The sequence below is a fragment of the Pseudochaenichthys georgianus genome, chromosome 6 (genome assembly GCF_902827115.2).
Source record: "Pseudochaenichthys georgianus chromosome 6, fPseGeo1.2, whole genome shotgun sequence".
NCBI lineage: Eukaryota > Metazoa > Chordata > Actinopteri > Perciformes > Channichthyidae > Pseudochaenichthys > Pseudochaenichthys georgianus.
Window position 1 is genome coordinate 5,151,959 of NC_047508.1, and position 12,741 is coordinate 5,164,699.

The 12,741-nt window shown below is 41.5% G+C and overlaps 1 protein-coding gene across 1 annotated transcript in view; it reads left to right on the forward strand.

The window, feature by feature from the left end:
• Positions 1–12,741, forward strand: part of zfpm1 (zinc finger protein, FOG family member 1) — a 111,467-nt gene that overhangs the window by 48,347 nt on the left and 50,379 nt on the right. The window contains exon 3 of the mRNA XM_034085248.1: positions 11,831–11,968. Coding sequence (XP_033941139.1) covers positions 11,831–11,968 — 138 coding nt within the window. The remainder of the gene's footprint in view (positions 1–11,830; positions 11,969–12,741) is intronic.

A 12,741-nucleotide genomic window follows, 5' to 3' on the forward strand; every position in this document is an offset into this window, starting at 1 on the left:
TGTTAGATGCTTTTACTATAAGCGTCTTAAATACACTCAATACTGTGGACAAGTGTCTTTCCCATGGACACAACAACATGCTGACTGCAGTGGGCATCAAGGTGGGATTTGACTTTCAGACAGAATATGCTGGAATATTGCTGGATAAATCTGTTGGAAGTTTTTTAAATGTTTAATTATAACAACAAGGACTGTAAATTCAGCTTTATTCAGACACGACAGGACATTTCTGGAAGGAGCTGCATGCTTGTGCAGTATTTGACACCTGGTATGCAGTCAAACTTTAACATATATTTAGCTGTTGAAGCTTTAATAATGATGATTGTGAGTATGACACAAATTATTTTCTATAAATATTTATATAAAACAACTCCCATGTTTTTGTTGCAGCCCAAGAGCCGGGTTGTAAAATAAACACTGGGAGTCGAGACGCGGGGTATCAATCATAGACTGTATTTATAAATGGACATAGTGTGCGTGACGTCACCCATAGGATTCTGCAGAGTTGCTGAGAAGCCTAAAGTAGGCGGTTTCTGCCACTGCCGTCAGAGTCTAACTCCCGCCTGCTCCAGCCTGATCCAAATAGAGTGGCGAAGTCACGCCCATCTACTTCCGCCCCATGGGACCTTATTTCTGAAAAATGATGTATTGAAGTTAATGGGGAGAGAAAGATTATATTTCGATCCCGTTTGAATTGTTCCACGAATTACACATATGATGTTTGTCAATCTTAAAAAATCATTTCCATGTCAAAAAAGTCAGTTTGTCATAAAACTGTTGAAATATAAGACTATGAAAAATAAGCAACTAGAAAGACTACAAATCCCAGAGTCTCGTAGGTGAATTTAGCTAGCTGACATTAACGTTACACATTACACTCATATTACTCACTGAAACCTTGTAAAGCCGGACCCGCATGCTGGAACTGACTAACTCCCCTTTTGTGTATGTTCAGTTCTCAACATGCCCAGACTTGTAGTGATGTTCACCTCTTTTAATACTTTTCGCTTCATTCTGAAAGAAAGAGGTGAAATGTGCTAACGTGACCTGCTGCCACCGAGCTGGAAGCTCCAGAGCTAGTTGAGGCTACCACGCTAAGCTAACATGCTCCCCCCCGTCTGCACACTGCCGTCGCATTTTACGTTTCTAAGGTAAGCGGACGTGAAACTACTCAGCAAAACTATAAATAATAATCTAAGTTATTGAGTTTTTAAGATAATACTTCAGAATCTTAAAATCCCTTAACGTTTGTATGCAATTGTGCTAAATTCAACACTGGAATCGAGCAAATATTAATATGTTTGCATCACATTAGTTATTTATATTTTGCTGTCACTTAAAGGTGCGGTAGGTAAGTTTGAGAAACCCGCTCGAGATACACTTTTTGTTATATTCCATGGAATGGTCTTAACATCCCGATAGCAATGAATATCTTAAGAGCTTTGACAAAAAATCCATACAAAAATGTCATCTGTGGAAGCCGTGGTACTGTAAAAAGCACGACCAATCATCTGAGCCGGCCCGGCTAAAATAACTAGATGGCCTACCTGCCTGTCAGCCTTCCATCTGTGCACAAACTTATCTCGTGCCCTCATTGGTCATGTGGCGTTCGTGTGTGTTGGAGGAGGGGCTCTGTAAGGAAGTGGCAGATCTTTTCCGGCTGTGTATTTTCAAATTCTAGCGCACTCGCACTTTGGTTTCTCCAAAAGTACCTACACCACCTTTAATTATACGTTTAATACATTTAAGTCAAGCTAAGGTACATGTGCTGGTAGCTAGTTAGTGCTCTTACCTGTGATGCCTCCTCCAAACAGCATAATAACCAGACTGTATCATTAAAACTAAGTACCAGTTCTAGATCCTTGACTTTAGACAAACAATTCAAAAGACAAAATCAACTAAATGTATTTAAAGACCAATCTTTATTTTAAGCTGCCTCTTAACCTGATATATTAGTTATACAGTAATAGTATTGACAACTCAACAGTTAACTTTATATTTCTTATTGTCTAAACAGCATTTATTATTTTCATTTTCCCCTCTCATATTCAGTGTGGACAGATTGAGACAGCGTGGTGTCCAGAGAGCTGCTGAGACTTCATGGAGAAACCTCCGTGTGATGGACATCCTGTCTGTTAGTTTGGAGAGGACTGAGGGTCTTTCCTCAGCGAGGAGGACCAGGCCTGATGGAGGAGGACCAGGCCTGATGGAGGAGCCCATGCTGGGCATAGCTGATACCAACTGCACAGGCCTAGTCTGTCACTTTATTTGACTAAATGTGTTTACATATACATTTAATAGGTTTACACCTTCTGTCCATATGTGCTTTTTATTTAAAACATGTTTGATTAAGTTTTGGTTCACATTTCAATAAATTGTATTTGTATTTGCACTCCTTTCGTCCATTATTCTTACTGAAAATGTTAGATTACACATTCACATCTGACTGAAGATTGGCCCCATTTATTTGTGACGTTGCAAACTCTGCGGTACAAGGCACAAGTGATGTGAAGCTCATAAAGTGAGGCAAATAGAAATAATGAGCTGATGGAGTGTAGATGTGGAAATAGCTGCATTCGATCAGCTGACTGTGTTTTCCGCCACACTTTATAAGCCTGACAATAACCACACCTTCTCTGAGGTGCAGCGTCACAAACAAATGATGGTCCTGATAGACTACACAAATATTCGGTGTGCAGATCTTTGTTTTCACAATAAAAGTGTTGTTTATTAGTGAATGTCCTGTACAGAGGCCTATACTACGAATCCAGTTCAACATACCCTATATATGTTTGAGTTACTCAGCTTACCTAATCCAAAACAAACGCGCTCTCGTTTATGATATCACTGCCCCATCTAAGACACGAGTGGATCTGACTTTAATTACATTTGACTGGAGTGTTTCGTCAACTTAATGTGTTGCTTAAAATAATACTTCTGCATACAGTATGTGACGCTGTGAGTGCTGCACGGCCAGATACGGCTCAAGAAGCTGACTCAGATGAGGAGATATATGATACATTATGATGTGATATGAATGATAATGGGACATATCGACATCTGCACTCAGTGCCGCGAACTGTACGTAATGTTACTTTGATCTGGTTACTTATGTTGTGGCAGATATTTAAGTAAGCTTTCTTAACGCTAATATCATATTAGTTAGATTGCTCTGAAGATGGGAGGTGATATTCAGGCAGTTTTTCTGTATTTCCTTTCTCCTGTAATATTACTTGATGGCTTTAAACTCTGCACACTGAGCTCCAGAGCAGGTGTCTTTCAGGCATGTCCTTTCCTAACAAAAATGACAGGAAACATAAAACATATTATTGCATAACAAGTGTGTTATTTATGAAAGCAGTGTGTTTGTGTTTTTAGGGGCTGTATATACAGTGGGGCAACATTTAGTCAGCCACCAATTGTGCAATTTCTCCCACTTAAAAAGATGAGAGGCCTGTAATTTTCATCCTAGGTACACTTCAACTATGAGAGACAGAATGGGGGGAAATAATCCAGGAGATCACATTGTAGGATTTTTAATGAATTAATTGGTGAATTCCTCTGTAAAATAAGTATTTGGTCACCTACAAACAAACAAGATGTCTGGCTCTCACAGACCTGTAACTTCTACTTTAAGAGCCTCCTCTGTCCTCCACTTGTTAACTGTATTAATGGCACCTGTTTGAACTCGTTATCAGTATAAAAGACACCTGTCCACAACCTCAAACAGTCACACTCCAAACTCCACTATGGCCAAGACCAAAGAGCTGTCAAAGGACACCAGAAACACATTTGTCGACCTGCACCAGGCTGGGAAGACTGAATCTGCAATAAGTAAGCAGCTTGGTGTGAAGAAATCAACTGTGGGAGCAATTATTAGAAAATGGAAGACATACAAGACCACTGATAATCTCCCTCGATCTGGGGCTCCACGCAAGATCTCACCCCGTGGGGTCAAAATGATCACAAGAACGGTGAGCAAAGATCCCAGAACCACACGGGGGGACCGAGTCAATGACCTGCAGAGAGCTGGGACCAAAGTAACAAAGGCTACCATCAGTAACACACTACGCCGCCAGGGACTCAAATCCTGCAGTGCCAGACGTGTCCCCCTGCTTAAGCCAGTACATGTCCAGGCCCGTCTGAAGTTTGATAGAGCATTTAGATGATCCAGAAGAGGATTGGGAAAATGTCATGTGGTCAGATGAAACCAAAATAGAACTTTTTGGTAAAAACTCAACTAGACGTGTTTGGAGGAGAAAGAATGCTGAGTTGCATCCAAAGAACACCATACCTACTGTGAAACATGGGGGTGGAAACATCATACTTTGGGGCTGTTTTTCTGCAAAGGGACCAGGACGACTGATCCGTGTAAAGGAAAGAATTAATGGGGCCATGTATCATGACATTTTGAGTGACAACCTCCTTCCATCAGCAAGGGCATTGAAGATGAAACGTGGCTGGGTCTTTCAGCATGACAATGATCCCAAACACACCGCCCGGGCAATGAAGGAGTGGCTTCGTAAGAAGCATTTCAAGGTCCTGGAGTGGCCTAGCCAGTCTCCAGATCTCAACCCCATAGAAAATCTTTGGAGGGAGTTGAAAGTCCGTGTTGCCCAGCGACAGCCCCAAAACATCACTGCTCTAGAGGAGATCTGCATGGAGGAATGGGCCAAAATACCAGCAACAGTGTGTGAAAACCTTGTGAAGACTTACAGAAAACGTTTGACCTCTGTCATTGCCAACAAAGGGTATATAACAAAGTATTGAGATGAACTTTTGTTATTGACCAAATACTTATTTTCCACCATAATTTGCAAATAAATTCTTTAAAAATCAGACAATGTGATTTTCTGGATTTTTTTTTTTTTCTCATTTTGTCTCTCATAGTTGAGGTATACCTAGGATGAAAATTACAGGCCTCTCATCTTTTTAAGTGGGAGAACTTGCACAATTGGTGGCTGACTAAATACTTTTTTGCCCCACCGTATCATTCTTTTGTAAATGTAATGTTTTTTTTTTATTTCAACAGTGAGCTACAAAGACAATCAGATTATGAATGAACAGTATGAAGTTCATCAACATTGAAATATATTTTATTATCAAAATAATATTTAACTGTTATCAAAACGTAGTGCAACTGTAGAAGCTTGCTCTGTTGTCTCACTGAAAGAATAACTTTTACCACGTTTTTTCAGACAATATTGAGAGATAAATAGTAGCAGTTCTCACTATGTGTTGAATATCTTTGCCTTCAATACATTAAATTAGAAAGCTGACAAAGTCATATTGCTAAATATCTAAAATGTAACTTTTTGCATGGAAAAAACCCTCAACTTAACTGATGTGTAGGTGATCTAGTATTTAGTATTGTTTAATGGAATGTATATCAGTGTATTAAAGTCAATACTTCATTTATTTAAACCAATATCTTTCTTGATTCTTTGTACAGTATGAAAAAAAATGAGTCTTTGTAACTGTGCTGAAGTTCACTGCTGTGAGGAGTCCAGTTCTGTCTCTCACTCTCTGGTCCAGCCTGTCTGCATCACCTGGACACCTTAAACAAACGGATATATATGTAAAGTACCATGGGTACAAACAATATAACTGATTATCTTCTGTTGAACATATTGGATTGTGTATTGTCCGAGTCGGGGTCCTTTTTATTTTACTGTAACTTTGGAAGAACAAAGGAAAAGCAATGAATAAGCTTAATTTAACTGAAGCACACATAAGGTCTGATCTTATATTTTTAACAAATCATCCCTAAAGCATTGACTAGGCTATTTATCGTCCTTAAATGCAGGCATTAAGTTACATGTTCACGTTCTACAGCCACAATTAGTCGGTTTCACAAGTGTAATGGAAATCAAATAAATAGTAAGCATTGGTATTACCAATGCTTACTATTTATTTGATACCAATTTGGTAATACAATTAATAAAAACAACTAGGTTTGCGTTCGTTCTTCAGATATGACTGTGACGTTAACGAGTAAGCTCAATAATGAACTCCAGGTCAACCAACCATATTGTAATATCTAAGTAATCATCTGGAAATATGACATTAAAGGTGGGGTAGGTAAGTTTGAGAAACCGGCTCGATAAACACTTTTTGTTATATTCCATGGAATGCTCTTAACATCCCAATAGCAATGAATATCTTCAGTGCTTTGAAAAAAAATCCATACAAAAAATGTCATCTATGGAAGCCGTAGTAGTACTGTAAAAAGCACGACCAATCATCTGAGCCGGCCCGGCTAAAATAACTGGATGGCCTACCTGCCTGTCAGCCTTCCATCTGTGCACAAACTGATCTCGTGCCCTCATTGGTCATGTGCTCGTTCGTGTGTGTTGGAGGAGGGGCACTGAACATGGAACAGGAACATAAGGTCTGCATATGAAACATGTTGTGCCTATCTAAAACAAATCAAATAGTAGGCTTACTAGTTTCTAAACGCTAAAGCAAATGCAGTCAGGGATGCAAACTCATCAGGTATGAAAAAGGTGACAAGCATCCGAGCCCCCCGACCCCACGGAATATCGGCTTTAAAATGAGGATTTTTAACAGAGGATTTTAGCAGTCAGAGCAACTAAAGCAGCAGTGTCAATAATAACAGAAACTCTAAAGAGTCACATCTAATAGAAATATATAAAAGCATTTATTTTAATTGTGGAGCAGTCAGTTTATAATTTTAGCAGCACTGTTGAGCATTTTGAAAATGTATTTGCATGCCTCTGTGCAATGCTTAGTCTTTCGATCTTTATAGCCACTGGTGTAACGTAACTAACCACGTTCATAAACTCAAGTAGTGTACTTGGGTACAATTTTGAGATACTTGTACTTTATTAAGTATGTCAATGTTTTGCTACTTTGTTCTTCTACTCCTCTTCAGTTCAGAGGTAAATGGTGTACTTCTACTCCACCTTTACCTTTAGTTACTTCACAGATCTGGATGAATGATGAAAAATCTAATCAAGTGTTAAATCAGACTTTAGTTCCACCTGGAGTAAATCCACCAGCTACCCTGCAGTCTACAAAGTCATTCAAACTAGCTGCACCTTTACCAGCTTTGAGAACACTTTCATGATCAATCATTATAAAACATATCATATATATTATTCTGAAATGGACCAATCTGCACAATCACTACTTTTACTGTCGCTGCTTTCACTATATTTTGACGATAATACTTTTCTACTTTTACTTGAGGAATATTTTGAATACAGGACTTTTACTGAAACAGAGTATTCCTACACTCTGGTACTTCTACTTTTACTCCAGTGCAAGATCTGAGTACTTCTACTTTTACTCAAGAACAAGACCCGAGTACTTCTACTTTTATTAAGTACAAGATCTGAGTACTTCTACTTCTACTCTAGTACAATATCTATACTTATACCACCTCTGTATATAGCCTATGAAAAAAATTATTAGAAAACGAAGGCTAAAGCTAACGTTAGCAGATAGTGACAATGTATGCTAGCTAGCTAGCTAGCTAGCTAGCTCAACGATTCCTTAAATTATATTGCGACAGAAAAAAAATTCAGTTCATATCACGCTCTGCCGCTCTGCTCTGAACACCCGAACAGCCCGTTCGAACAGCTGTTCACCAGCGGTGCAGTCTGTGCCACAGTGACTCCGCACAGTTAACGAACGCACCGTAGATAATGTAGCTGACCCTCATCCCGGAGCAGCAGAGTTCAGCCGGCCCGACAGGCAGGAAGACTCGAGCACACAGCTCGCGCTTCATATATTAAAAAATAACACCATGCGCGTCATGATGGCACATAACAGCTTGCGACCGCAGATTATTTCGGCGATTAGATCAAATGTCAATCATATTTGACGCAACTTTAGTTACATTTCCATGAGTTTTCCAAAACTTTGGGAAAAATATTGTTTTCCATAACTTTTCCAGGGCCTGAAATTTGCATTTTGAATTCCCATGACTTTTCCAGGTTTTCAATGACCGTACGAACCCTGCGTTAGCTTGTCTACATACTCGAGCATAGTGCATTTAAATTAACCTTAGCTATGCATAAAGTTACCTACATAATAAAATATCTCTCTAAGTTACAAGGATGACCTTATTTTACCAACCTCAAACAGAAGCCGGTTGTTCTACAGTATTATCCCACTTAACGCTTAACACTTCTCTATTTCGTTTTAAGTTGGAGGCTACGATTAGCATCGTTAGCACCTGTAGCTAGCTACCACTCGCTTACATGCTAACCCAAGCCTTAACATTCATTATGTAACTGATTCAAATCATAAACACATAAATAAAGTACTCGAATTTCACTTACCGCAAAACCGCATTCATGTCTGTTTCAACCGCATTCATGTCTGTTTCAACCGCAGAGCGAGTCACAATAGTCCGAAGCATGAAGAACAAACAAACACACAGAGTTCAAGTTATGTTCCCCAGATGAACTGACCAGGCAGAATCCCTGTAGTATCACGGAGCAGCTAGCAGAGAGACAAGAAGCTTACAGCATCAGTCACTGGACAGAGCTGTCACTCAATGTGACCACGCCCTAATGTATGCATAACTTTAAGACTGAATATTAATTAAACAGATGAGTTGAGAAAAAAATCACCCCCCCAATCCATAGTCATGAAGGGGGAATCTAACTATACAGAGAATATGGTTTTTTGAACCGCGATGTAAACATGTTTATTTCTGCTGTAAAGTTGGGCATTTTAACATGGGGGTCTATGGAAATTGCTCCCTTCTGCAGACTGCTCCTACTGGCCACTAGATGAACTGCAGTTTGAAGCACTTCCTTATTGGCCTCCTGGCTCTGCCCCAGAGTTTGCCGCTTGATATCAATATATATCAATCATTTATTTACAAAAGCACAAATAAGTAAAGACACCCACGCAGCGGAGTGAGAGAGCCAGAAGAATCTCATAGGCCGTCTTTCAGCAGGCTGTACCGGGCCCACCCCACTGGAACCTGCAACAGGAAGCACAGAGCCAGGACAGAACCCCTAGTGGTGTGGAGGGGTCATCACACTTTGAAAAGATGTTGCTTCACTCAAACTTTGTGTGATCCAAAGTGTTTTACACTGCTGCATATTTGTATTTTGACTTATTATGCCTGCTCCACTGAATAGCATTGGGCTGGGCAGCAGACGCCTCTGATGGGATGCATTCTTCAGCAGGTGTGTACAGGCATCCAAATGTCCAACGTGGAGATGTGTTGAATATCAAATGTGAGGAAACGTATACAAAAAGAAAAGATGCAATAGACAAAAGGCAGCATTACAATCAAAAGGAGTCTGAAACGTATAGAAGTTGTGGAAGAAAGAGAAATTGTTGGTTGACTTTGCCCTGCAGGTGTGACAGGGGAAGTTCAGCTTATCAGATTGATGGAGACTGTCTCGCTGTGGGGCGAGGGTGGGGGAGATTGAGGGAGAGAGAGAGAGTGGGTTTGGCAGAAAAGTGTCTGTCGACTCCTCCTGATACCTGCCTCCATGTCTGAGATGATATGGAAGATAATATTGATAATATTAAACGCAATAACTGTGTCTCCAGCTCCCCTCCCTCGCCTCAGCCCCTGCAGGATAAAATCAATGTGCCATTCAATGTGATTTATAGCTGAAAATAATGGCACTGTTTAGGCAGGGGAGGTGTGTGTGTGTGCGTGCGTGCGTGCGTGTGTGTGCGTGCGTGCGTGTGTGTGCGTGCGTGCGTGTGCGTGTGTGTGGTATCTTGTGGTGTACAGTATGAGCGTTTGCATGTAGACGAGGTTGAAAGGTGGATGTGACGTGAAGATGGATTGTGTGTGCTTGTGTCTACTTGTGTGTGTGTGTTGATTTATTTGATGATGCAGATCTAATCTCTAACTGTTACATTAATAACGGCAGAGTGAGGCCGTCACATGGTCTGGCCGTTTATGGCTGGTATCGATCGGCTGCTATCACTGTTTATCGCAGCGGGAATGCAAGGGTAAACACGGCCTTTGTGCAGATGGCTGAGGTGCTGTCGGGGGGGGGGGGCTGAGGACAAGAGGGGGTTTGGGAAGGAGACATATTATTTATGATGTCATATTTTCAAGACATCCTTTTTAGTTTTACAGCTTGATGAAACCTTTTAGTTTGACATCAGCCAGTATAGATAATATGGCCATCTGAGTGTGTGGTGCTGTGTGTGGTTTGTTTTTAACTGTGTAATACAGTTAATTATTCAAAATGTCAGAGTTCCTTATTTTGAAACTGAAACTTGCACTACTGTTCAAAAATAAATAACAACAAACCTGGAATTACGCATTTGGGACTTTTTTTGCTTTTTCTTGTTGTGCCGAACCGTGACCCCCAAACCGTGGTACCAACCAAACTGTGACTTCTGTGAACCGTTACACCCCTACCGCATACCCACTTAACGGGAAGAAACTCAGCTAACAGACGGGGGTCTGTTAAGGGGGCCTCATAGGTGCGCCGCTTATGCGGCACAATTAGTGTGGCACGGTTTCGCCGCTGCGAGGCTCCACTAGCACCCCCCCCCCCCCCCCCGTTGACGCTTGCAAAACAGAGGGCCCCTCATCATATAACTTTACGTGGGGCCTCAAGTTGGTCAGGGACGGCCCTGATAAACGCAATAAACTGATTATAATGGTTAGCGGACCGGAGCTTCCGGTTTAGGAGGTGCGCACGCAGCGTCTCGTTTTAACTGAATAATGGTCATGTTTACATTTATGAACTGCCCCTAATTACCGCCCCCCTTCTAGAGACAGTCAAACACACTCATACCTGCTTGGTATGACATTGAAAAAGTAAATAAATAAAAATAAATTACAATAAAATTACTGTTGTTTAATCTTCACATCTTGTAATCATGTCATGTCAATCATTTAAACTGCAGTTAAATCAAACTTCTAGTTTATTTAATAGTTCCCTCGTACTTTTTCTTGGGATATTCATAGTGAAATGTGTGTTTCCATGGATTCAGCTACTGGACCCTTGGCATGATGATGGTGATGGTGATGGTGATGGTGATGATGGTGCAAGAGCAGAGAACAAGATGTTCTCAAATAGTCTGTGATGTAACTATTCATCTCATCTGAATAATCATGAGTCCTGCTAATAATAGGGAGGGACCCGCAGTGTGATGGAGCGGCTGATAACAGCTGCACAGTCAAAGTTCAGGGTTCACACACACGCACACGCACACATACACACACACACACACACACACACACACACACACACACACACACACACACACACACACACACACACACACGTCAACCCACGTGGATCTCTTTGATCGGCAGGCAGGAGGCACTGTAATCAGCTGGATCAATGGCAGGGATATCAATGGTGATTAGAGGAACACAGGCAGCCTCTGTCTCTGCTGAAGGTGACAGGCCGGGGGGGGCACAGGGAGGAGATGGAACGATAGAGGAGAAGAGGAAGATGAAGGAAAGAAAAATGCCAACCTACAGTGTAAAGAAAGAGAGGGACAGATGGTGGGCATTGATGAAGTGTGAATGAAAGAGATACAAGGCAAACTAAACAGTGTGTTTGAGAATACTCCGCATTTCTTGAGAAGCAGATCATTCTGGGTGGGGAGGTGTCGTGTTACAAGACCCTAAAGTAATGTTACCGTTTGATCAACATACATGAAGCCCAAGCACCCACACACACACGCACGCACGCACACACACACACACCCATGCCAGACACACACACACACACACACACACACACGCATCCACGCCAGACACACACACACATATACACACACACTCACACACACACACAAAGCTGCCTTGGGGCGATTATATGTTTCTGTCTGTTAATATGACTGTTTGTGTATCTAGAAAGCAGGACGCAGGACTCTGGTCTAGGCCCCGGTGATGAAGACGAGGGCAGAGAGGAGCCGGGTCCAACACACAGCGGCGGGGAGGATGAGGAGGAAGGAGAGGAAGAAGAGGAGGTGTTGCGGTGGAGGGGGCCAGGTCAGTCATTCCGTGGTTAGATCTAACCAAAACAGATGTTCTGACGCAAAAAGAAGTGAACCATCATGTTGGGTCTGAAGCCATTCCTTGATCTGCTTCACTGAAGGATTGAGATTCCTTTAGTGTAACTGCTGACAGAAACATCAGCTGTTCACCTTCCATATTGACCAAACAGAAGCATTCCTTTTTACAATACTGAATGGTGTGGTGATCATTCATACTGAAATTGCTATTATTTACAACATTTGTTTTGAAAAGTAAATACAAGTATGTCAGCTTAGCTTTTAGTTAAAGGTGGGGTAGGTCATTTTGGAGAAACCAGCCCGAGTGCGCTAGAATCTGAAAGTACGCAGCCGAAAAAAATCTGCCCCTTCCTTCAGACTTCCTCACAGAGCCCCTCCTCCAACACACACGAACGCTCACATGACCAATGAGGGCACGAGATCAGTTTGTGCACAGATGAAGGCTGACAGGCAGGTAGGCCATCCAGTTACTTTAGCCGGCTCAGATGATTGGTCGTGCTTTTTACAGTACTACGGCTTCCACAGTGACATTTTGTAATGGATTTTTTGTCAAAGCATTTAAGATATTCATTCCTATCGGGATGTTAAGAGCATTCCATGGAATATAACAAAAAGTGTTTCTGAAGTGAATGACCTACCCCACCTTTAACTTAAAACATCAATCAGTCGAGCAGGTGTAGTGTGTATCCAGCAGCAGCCTGTCACCTGAGCTTTGCTCTGCACCAGTGTCCATGTTCCGGCTCCCTTCAT